Consider the following 10,771-nt stretch of genomic DNA (forward strand, 5'->3'; position numbering starts at 1 on the left):
TCCGCGTTCCTCAGTTAATATGGAAGCCTATGGGAGTCTCGCAACTCTGTTTCTCAACGGCTCTGCTTTCCTAGTGCCAACGTCATAGCTCTATAGAAGCTTTTAGTGAGTGAAGATGGCGGAGGCTGCTGCTCCACGACACCGGTTCTTCTGTCACTGCTGCAGAGGTGAAATCGACCCCAAGCTGCCTGTAAGTACACAGAAACACTTCATTAACAAGCGTTCGTGCGTTTTGTGTGCTTACCATGCGATACGCCTCAACGCAACTGAAGTTTTCCTTCTTACAGTTATAACTTACAGTAGAAGTACTAACTTACAGTACTGCATATATTTCTTATACATGTAGTGTTTGTATGAGTTGACGCGCATTGGTATAGAACTATGGGAATGTGATTCACGAAACTAAACGTTATAAGGAGTGTGTGGTGAATGTCATGGTTGCGAGGAATTCAGTAACCAAGTTTGGGAGTTACACTGATGCCAAATTTAGCACAGCCTCGACCGTCTGCAACCCTGGTCAAGTAGAAACACAGGCATGCTGTACATTGATTGGCAGGTGTGCAGATCCTGGACAGGTTGTCTGACACAAAGGTGCATGTAATATAGTAATAAAAATATATATATGAATTTAATCCTCCAACCTAAAATACTAATACCATGTTTTTTCGTTTTTTTTTTGTAATGTCTATTTGGTAAACATGTAACTCACATGGCATACAGTCACACAAGGGTTAAACTGTATTCTCAGGACAAAGAGATTTTTAGATAAATGTCAGGTCAGTGCAAGTTGTCATGTGTTTTAAAACAATACAGTATTATGTGATTTTTTGTTTAAATTTAGTTGAAAGCCTTTAATAGGCAATTTAATGGCAGGTTACATTGTGACAGCTTGCCTCATATAGAGTGTTGTCACAAAAAGTTAACATGTTAAATGAAATTTTTTTTTCATGGACAATAACAATGGAAATGCTCAATAGCATTTTGCAGTCAAGATAGTAAAATACATATATAAACCTTGAGAATTATTCACTGCAGTTAAACTAGTGACAACTGTGACAACTATCCCTGGTATCTTATTTATTTGCAACCTATAAAACATTACAGATAAACATTTTCTTTACATCTGATGTACCTGATAATGTACATGTGTTTGAACAGGAATATGTTTGTCCCAGATGTGACTCTGGTTTCATTGAAGAGGTGTCAGAGAACTCAAGGTGAGTTTTGCTTTTATGTCAGTAACTAATGATCGAGATTGTAATATTTTTCTTTACTGTAATTCCATAGATCTCGGTTTACTCAACTTGTTTGTCATTTACATTGAGTAAAACATGCTTCATTAGTTTTCTTCAGAGTCGTGATGGTGCTGGTGCTGCCGCTGTAGGCGGTGATGACATGGCCTCACAGTTTGCAGAGGTATAATACTTTTTTCCCCACTGTCTTCCAATAACTGATTATTTGAGCATCATATATCATTAACTATGAAAAACGTAAACTAAACAAAAATTAGAAATGTTGCCTTGCCAAAGCAATAAAAGCAATAAAATGTATTAATAAAAAGTGGTAATAAATAAAAAAGCAAAAACTAAAATAAATAAAATGTAAATAGTAATATTTAATAAAGCTAAATTAATAAAAAATGACAAAAGCACATAACAGAATTACTAAAAATTAAGTAAAATTTTAATGAAAAATAAAATCTAATTCAAAATATTAATAAAAACTTCAGTTGTAATTAATAAAAATTTGTAATTACAATATTATAGAAAACACAATTCAATTCTATTTAATTTTTTACAACAATGTAATCAATATTCTATTTATTAAAGCCAAGTATGAATCTCATCAAGTTAGTGTTTTTAAGTATTTTACATGTATTCCAAAATGATAACTCAAGGCAGTAACAATTTAAACTAAATATTTTATTTGTGAACTTACGTTCAGCTATTCCTTTTTAATAGTTAACTTTGAACTATTTTTGAATTTTTCAGATCATCAGTCATCAAAGCTCGTTAAATATTGGTCACAGACACAGAGATTTACCTTAAATTTCACGAAGCTGATTAATCACTAAAAACTCCCACAGATCATGTTTTCATGCCATTTTAAGTCTTATTTTGACGTAACAAAGTGGTTATATCTAAGTGTGTGAGTTGTTTACTTACTTTTTTAATTAGTCTTCCCATTAACGCCATTATATTGTTCATTCAGACTGATTTGTGAATACGGAACGCGCACAAACACAAGAGGCAGGATTTATCGCATGAACCAATCCCAGCCAACCATAACCAGTCATATCCAATCGTATCATGATGGAGGCATTGCCTCCTCTCTCGTGTCTTTTCCCCATTCATCCTCAATTACCCCCCCACTAAACCCACTGCACACTTTAGGGGGTCTGTTAAAACTCAATGGGCTCAGGGGAGGCAGGACTTCCTCTGTAACTTTACCCACTGGTGTCGCTGTTTGACAATGTTTCTTTAGAAAAACAAGTGATTTATACACTTTTTATATTTTGTAATATTTGCATTGTTTTATTTTTGTACTACAAATTTTTTTCTCATCCAATTCTCCCTTGCCTCCTCAGAGGAAACGCCCCTGATATATATATATATATATATATATATGTGTGTGTGTGTGTGTGTGTGTGTATATACACACACTACCGATCAAAAGTTTGGGATCAGTAAGACTTGTAATGTTTTTTAAAGAAAACTCTTATGCTCATCAAGGCTGCATTTATTTGATCAAAAATACAGAAAAAAAACGGTAATCTTGCAAAATGTTATTACAATATAAAATAATGGTTTCTATTTTAATATCCTTTAAAATATAATGTATTTCTGTGATGCAAAGCTGAATTTGCAGTTGGTGATCCTGCCTCTGGGACAGCGGGACCCATAGCGTCTGTGGAGACTTTGTCAGACTGCACAGAGCCTGTGCTCCCCCCTCAACAAAACAGCCAGCAGCGAAACTCTAGACTGGATCAGGGACAGGCTGTGGAGGGGTGTGTAATGCCACTTGTTACAGCTGCTGTCTACTAGGAGTTCTAAAAGACGGAATATATGACGATCTTTATTTCAAGTTTTACATTCAGTTTTAACATGGTTTATTCATATATATACATACACATATATATATATATATATAATCTTTTCTAACAATACAAATCTTTGATACCACTTCTCATCAATTTAACACATCCTTGCTGAATAGTGTATATTGTTAGAAAATATTTCTATTTTAAATAAATGCTCTTCTTTTAACTTTTTATTCATCAAAGAATCCTGAAAAAAAGTATCACAGGTTCCAAAAAAATATTAAGCAGCACAACAGTTTTCAGCACTGATAATAAATCAGCATATTAGAATGATTTCTGAAGGATCATGTGACACTGAAGACTGGAAATTATTACACAGCTCTCCGCTTTGCGTCGGGGTCTGTTGCCATTGGTCGGTAGGCCTGTCGCAATAATCAATATATCGACTTATCGCGCAATATATGTACATGACCGCAATCATTTTTGGTGACGCAATATACCGCACATTATATTTTCTTAAAAAATAATGTCACCGTGTTTTGTACATTCCACTTGCGCTTGTGTCTTTTGCAGCTTCTCGTACATAACGTGGTGTAGTCATGAGGTGCTAGTTCACATTTAAAAAATGCTTCTACAATCAAAGTTTCATCTGCAGATATGGCCTTGTTTAGGGATCTATGCCTTTGTGCATACGGGCATCTGACTGCTGAGTAGTGATTGTGTTTTTCAGCAATAATGTGCACCCTTCATTTACTGAGAAAAGAAGGTCAGGGAAAAATCTGTAAATGGAAAAATCCGCATACAAGTTCTTTGTGCTTTTTTATTTTTTTTCGGCGCTTGTTTTGGCTGATTGAACATGTTGAATCGGTGTTTGTCTTGTCTTAGAACGTATGAGAAATACTCAGTCGGCTGTTGCCATTGGTCTGCATCTGTGTGTGGTGTGAATTGGCCTTTAAATGCAACAACTCTGTTTTTGTTTCTTTAATTAAGGATTGTCCAGCAGTTCCTGTCTGGTCTGTTTTCCAATTCTGACAGTGCAGGTTCCCAAACCTCCTCATGGTATGTTTTGTGGTTTACCATGATTCTGTGAAGTATAATATGTTTCTGAGATAACATTCAATCAATCAAACAGATTTTAAGTTTGTCTGGGCTTAAACAATATTTGTATCAACCTATCACCTCCGCTGATTGACAGGAATGTTGTTCCTGGACCAACAAAACAAAAGATATTCAGTGTGCCATTTTGTCCTACAAATTCACTTATATGTCGAGACATTATCTACAGATCCATCCAATGATTTATCAATAACCTATTCCTCAGGTCTAGCATGCTGCACTCTAACCCTGGAGATTATGCTTGGGGACAAGGAGGTTTAGATGTGGTCATCACACAGGTGAGTCACACTGTCATCTGATGATATGACTCATGTCCTCAGCCTTTTTGCAGTTTGCCTCTTGGCACTTATATTTGTCCCTGGGCTGGAGTCAAGCACATTATAGATTTTTCTTGTGAAAATTAAAGCATTAGAAATATCCTGCTCATCAGCTGTTGCAGATTTTGTTTTTTTTTCCAGTTGCTTGGTCAGTCTGAAAATAGCGGCCCCCCTCCTGCCGGGAAGGAGATGATCTCATCTCTCCCCATCGTTAGCATCTCCTCAGAACAGGCTGGTAAATTCCCATAATCCTCTGAGTCACCATGTACACTTTATTTTAAGTGCTATAAAGCAAAACAGGGCTGTTCACATATATCTGGTCACCTCCAGAAAGCATTTTTATTTTGCTTTTCCTGACAGACTATTGTACTGAGCATGATAAATTCAAGAGGGTGAACTGGAAAGTGTTAAAACATGATGAATATGTATGATTCTGACAGCAGTGCATTGTGTATATAAGCCATATTTATAGCAAATATTTCAAGAGACTCACATTCTTCCCCTCATGTTATTTATTGCTGAGCTGCAAATCTGTTTGTTCAATCAGTTGCAAGTGTTTTAAAGCGATAGTCACCCAAAAACAAAAAATATTTACTCATCTAATATTGTTCCAAACCTGTATGGCTTTCTATCGTTTTGTGGAACATAAATGAAGAATGAAAGAATGCTGGTAACCAAACAGTTTCAGTTTCCAATGACTTCCATTATACGAAAATACAATAGAAGTCAATGGGAGCCAAAATATCTTCTTTTGTGTTCAGCAGAAGAAAGAAAGTCTTTTGAGTTTGCAACGACATGAGATTGAGTAAATGATGACAGAATTTTCATTTTTGGATGAGCTATCCCTTTGATTTTCAACTTTCCATTTCACAGTAGATCGCACTTGACAGTCTCTCTCTCTCTCCATGTTTCTTGTGCATATATTTTTCTACGTCTCTCTAACAGCATGCCGGCTGGAATGCCCTGTGTGTAGAGAGGAATACTCTGAAGGGGAATCTGTCCGACAGCTGCCCTGTCTGCACTACTTTCACAGCAACTGTATCGTGCCCTGGCTACAACTGGTATGAGTCTCATAAAATGACCTTCGTGCTGGATCATTTGTCATCAGACCCATGTTTATTAACAAAAATAAAACCCTCAGGAATTTCCAGTGGGTTTTTAAAATGTCAGTTTTCGATTTATGAGCACACTAAACTTTGTGGTTAACATTACTTAAACAGACTTCTCTCTACAACATTACACAGTCATACCGCAAACATGAAATTTTGAGGTGGCAGGTTTGAAATGTGCTCAGATGTACATGATATTTGAAAATGATATGTCATGTACAACTAAATTATGTGCTAAAATAACCTACACTAGCATTCAGAAGTATGGGGTTGGTAAGATTTTTTTATGTTTTTGAAAGAAGTCTCTTATGTTCACCAAGGCTGCATTTATTTGATCAAAAATACAGTAAAAACGGGACTACTGTGAAATATTATTACAATTTAAAAGAACTGTTTTCTACTTTAATGTTTTCAAATGTAATTTATTCCTGTGATAGCAAAGCTGAATTTTCAGCATCATTACTCCAGTCTTCAGAGTCACATGATCCTTCAGAAGTCATTCTAATATACTGATTTGGTGCTCAAGAAACATTTCTTATGAATATTAATGTTGAAAACAGTTGTGCTGCTTAATATTTTAGTTTTTTAGATTCTGTGTTGGAATAGAAAGTTCAAAAGAACAGCTTTTATTTAAAATTTTATTTTTTGGTAACATTATAAATGTTTTTACCACCATTTCTGATCAATTTAATGTGTCCTTGCTAAATAAGTGTGAATTTTTTACAATTACAATTCTTGACAATTACTGTTCTGTCCTCATTTTGTGCTGTTTTTTGTTAATAGCACGACACCTGCCCTGTCTGCCGGAAAAGTCTGGATGGTGAAGACCGGGGTTTCCAGCCACAGACCGGACCTCCAGGGGCAATTCCATCACCGATGAATGTAGAGGAACGTAGCACCTCTGAGACTCTTTAGCCTCCTTTTAATACCTCACAATGAAGTGAGCGCACAGTTCACTTTCCCTTACCTGTCAACAGGTGACATCTGCTCTGCACATGCCTTCACTCTTTTGAAGGCATCATAGAAACGCAAAGATTTAGATACCTGCTCAAGTTTTGCACTGTAAAACGTTTCATCTGTTGTTCTGTACATGTTTTGGGTTGATAGTTTGACATTGCTATGTGTTGCTATTTTGAAGATTTGTGGGTTCTTGTGGATGGATAGAAAAAGAAACGTATTTATTGTATTCACAAGTTTTGAAGATGTTTTAGAACTATCCTTGACGATCCTCTTGGTGCTTTTGTCTTAATTCTCAGGGTTCCTCGACTGCTCCATATTGTGATATTGAGACACAATCCCACTTATAAGAGTTCACTTCACAATATGGTGAAGTTTGAACCTTTTGAGTGTCATTTGGAATTTTATACCATACTATCACACAGGTAAAGGTAAAATGTTTACAAGAGAGAGAGAGAGAAAAAAAAAAAAACAATGTTACAATAAATAACTAGAAAAACTTAACTTTACATATCAGCCAACCTGCTACATATTGCACTCTCAAATAAATAAAAGACTATTTTTGTTTTTTGGCATCAGAGTGTATGAACTATATGGGGTTTTTCAACTTTTGATGCTGATATCTAGAATGCAGGGTGGTTGATGGCAATATAATGCTAATATAACTAATTCAACCTAATGATGAAAATGAGACAAAACTGTGTAATCTAGATAAACATTTAATTTACATAAAATTTAATCATCTCAAAATTGCCAAATATTTTATTTAAGCTTCATGTGGGCTTGAAGAAGATACATTATGATTAATTAACCAATCATTAATTTCTTTTTTCTCTTTTTTTTAGAAAGAAATTAATACTTTTATTCAGCAAGGATGCATTAAATTGATCAAAAGTGACAGTAAAGAAATTTGTAATATTACAAAAGATTTCTATTTAAAATAAATGCTGTTCTTTTGAACTTTTTATGTCTATTCATTAACAATTTTTTTTTTACATTTCTATTCATAAGAAATGTTTCTTGAGCACAAAATCAGAATATTAGAATGATTTCCTAAGGATCATGTGACACCGAAGACTGGACTAATGATGCTGAAAATTCAGCTTTGCCATCACAAGAATAAATTTTAAAAAATTCTGTATTTTTCAGTGTACATTGTACAAGTTATAATGTAAAGTTTGCATATTGTGAGAGGCAGATTTGCATTACAAACTGATAACAAGTCACATATTGTTTCCAATGACATCTGTCATTACATTAGGCTATTTTGTATGATAAGGAAGCTGATGAATGCCCAGTTTCCTAATTAATTTCTGTCATTAATGTGTGACACGTCAGCATCCCATGGGTTAGTAAGATTATTTATCATCTCATTTGCATCGTAAAAACCCAACAAATTAGTTATGAAACAGTTTCACTATGTAAACCATGAAGTTTGATTTCCATCTGTTTCACCAAGGTAGTTTCTGCATTACTAGAAGTAAATGAGTCACGTGACTATTAATATTTTTTTATGAAGCAATACCCCCACAATGATAATACCTTGTTATATTAAGACACTATGAACTTGTGTAAATGCAGAATTGAATAGCCACCTAGATCAATGTCAAAAAATAACCATATGGATTGCGCAACGGTGTATTTCACCATTCCGCCTCGTCCAAGCTTGATCCAAAAGTTCAGTGGGATTTTATGTGGGTGAAATAAAAAAGGAGGTTTTAATTGTCGATATTTCACTGTAGTTAAAACTGACACGAGACAACACGACGCCTTTTTCAGGAGCTAGAAATTGTTGGTTGTGACTCTTTTGAATCTGTCAACTAAAAAGATTCGTTCAGTAGCACTTTTTTTGCAGTTTAATCATTTACGCCAGTAGGTGGCGTCAAGTGTCGAGTGTGTGTTTGTGAATCACTGACTCATACTCATTGATTCTAAAAAAAAAAAACAGTCGTTCACAACACAAACAGTCTTATTATTATTTATTAAATTGTGTGCATAAGTATATTCAAAGGCCCCAGAGAGTATGTAACTAAACATTTTGTTCATTTTCATTTCATTCATTTTGTTTATGAACATGTCTCCTTCAGATTCGGAACATTTAGTTCATCATTCGTTCAGTAGCACTTTTTTTGCAGTTTAATCATTTACGCCAGTAGGTGGCGTCAAGTGTCGAGTGTGTGTTTGTGAATCACTGACTCATACTCATTGATTCAAAAAAAAAAACAGTCGTTCACAACACAGTCTTATTATTATTTATTAAATTGTGTGCATAAGTATATTCAAAGGCCCCAGAGAGTATGTAACTAAACATTTTGTTCATTTTCATTTCATTCATTTTGTTTATGAACATGTCTCCTTCAGATTCGGAACATTTAGTTCATCGTTCTGTTTATTATATTATAAGTGCGCGCTGATGTTGTCTGCCACCTTAATGCCTCGATCTCTTTAAATTCAAGTGGATTTAGATGGCATGTCGCCAATTTTATTGTTCATCAGCTGGAAGAAAGTGATTTCAACCATATGGCTCCTCTGTGTTGTTATTTTTAATGCCCGTTCTCACCAAGGACGACAACTAACTATAATTATGTAGTTTTAATAATAGTCTCTAATTCTATGAGAATAGAGAAGTCCACACCAAACGTTGGAATCTCTTCCAGAACGATTTATTTTTCCAAGCTAAAGACAATCAGAATAGCTACATCCAACTTTAAAGAGCATTTATAGCGGCAGACGACATAGGCTAACTGCAACTCGCGCTTATAATAATAAACAGAATGTTTGTTAGTGCGTACGCTACTTAGTTAACGTTCTAAGTGTGGACGGTCCTTCATACCCGTGGTGTGTGAACTTCCCTATTCTCATAGAATGATATTAAAAATTTGTAGTTATCGTCGTTGATGTGAACGGCCTTAAAGTGAACGAGAACGGTTCGTTCACTTGAAAGATTGGTTGCTGCTCTCCTATTATTAGATTTTGCTCAGTGCTCACTCATAAAGTTTCACAACCCGCCTCACGGCTACGATTCCCACTTGGGAGTCTCGATATTTCATCCAAGCTAAAGACAATCAGAATAGCTACATCCAACTTTAAAGAGCATTTATAGCGGCAGACGACATAGGCTAACTGCAACTCGCGCTTATAATAATAAACAGAACGTTTGTTAGTGCGTACGCTACTTAGTTAACGTTCTAAGTGTGAACGGTCCTTTATACCCGTGGTGTGTGAACTTCCCTATTCTCATAGAATGATATTAAAAATTTGTAGTTATCGTCGTTGATGTGAACGGCCTTAAAGTGAACGAGAACGGTTCGTTCACTTGAAAGATTGGTTGCTGCTCTCCTATTATTAGATTTTGCTCAGTGCTCACTCATAAAGTTTCACAACCCGCCTCACGGCTACGATTCCCACTTGGGAGTCTCGATATTTCATTGTGGGTAAACACTGCCGAGCGTACGGCAGCACGACCCCCCTTTACAGGAGCGCTACATTTTCATCTGAGAAAAACAAATATATCCCGCATTTTTTCTCAGAGTTGTTTAGCTGAATTTGTATGCCCCCACCTTTGAGCAGGGAGAAAGTATCGAACCTATGACGTGTAAAATGTGCCAACTCTAGGCTTACCAGGAGGAGGAGAAAGAGCAGTCTACCCTTCAGTCACCGTCAGTCCGTGTAGATTTTTGAATGGGATTAGCTGTTTCCATCCAAAATTGCGAATTTTACTTATGCGCAAAATTGGAATATCGCATAACATTTGCATATTAAGCACCGTTTCCATCCAAACAATCACCAAAGAACCACTCTTCACTCAAAATCAAAGTCACTTCCTGATAAACTGGCACTAAATATCACCAAGAAAAGTAGGATAAGCCTCTGAAAATAATAATTTTCCTATACTGTATGTGACCCTGAACCACAAAACCAGTCATAAGGGTCAATTTTTTTAAATTGAGATTTATACATCATCTGAAAGCTGAATAAATAAGCTTTCCATTGGTTTGTTAGGATAGGACAATATTTGGCCGAGATACAACTATTTGAAAATCTAGAATCTGAGGGTGCAAAAAAATCTAAATATTGAGAAAATCGCCTTTAAAGTTGTCAAAATGAAGTTCTTAGCAATGCTAATCAAAAATGAAGTTTTGATATATTTACGGTAGGAAATTTACAAAATATCTTCATGGAACATGAGCTTTACTTAATATCCTAATGATTTTTGGAATAAAAGAAAAATC

At 35.4% G+C, this 10,771-nt stretch overlaps 1 protein-coding gene across 1 annotated transcript; it reads left to right on the forward strand.

Annotated features, from left to right (window-relative positions):
* The first annotated feature begins 68 nt into the window (after positions 1-68).
* Positions 69-7,114, forward strand: LOC107739576 (E3 ubiquitin-protein ligase RNF115-like). Its single transcript, XM_016551743.1, has 10 exons — positions 69-190; positions 1,159-1,217; positions 1,344-1,416; positions 2,422-2,440; positions 2,869-3,007; positions 4,031-4,099; positions 4,362-4,434; positions 4,615-4,708; positions 5,419-5,534; positions 6,366-7,114. The coding sequence occupies exons 1-10, from the start codon at positions 116-118 to the stop codon at positions 6,495-6,497; spliced, it is 849 nt and encodes a 282-aa protein (XP_016407229.1). The 5' UTR covers positions 69-115; the 3' UTR covers positions 6,498-7,114.
* Positions 7,115-10,771: the final 3,657 nt, after the last annotated feature.

Source organism: Sinocyclocheilus rhinocerous, unplaced genomic scaffold (genome assembly GCF_001515625.1).
Source record: "Sinocyclocheilus rhinocerous isolate Xijiao unplaced genomic scaffold, SAMN03320098_v1.1 scaffold314, whole genome shotgun sequence".
Taxonomy (NCBI): Eukaryota; Metazoa; Chordata; class Actinopteri; order Cypriniformes; family Cyprinidae; genus Sinocyclocheilus; species Sinocyclocheilus rhinocerous.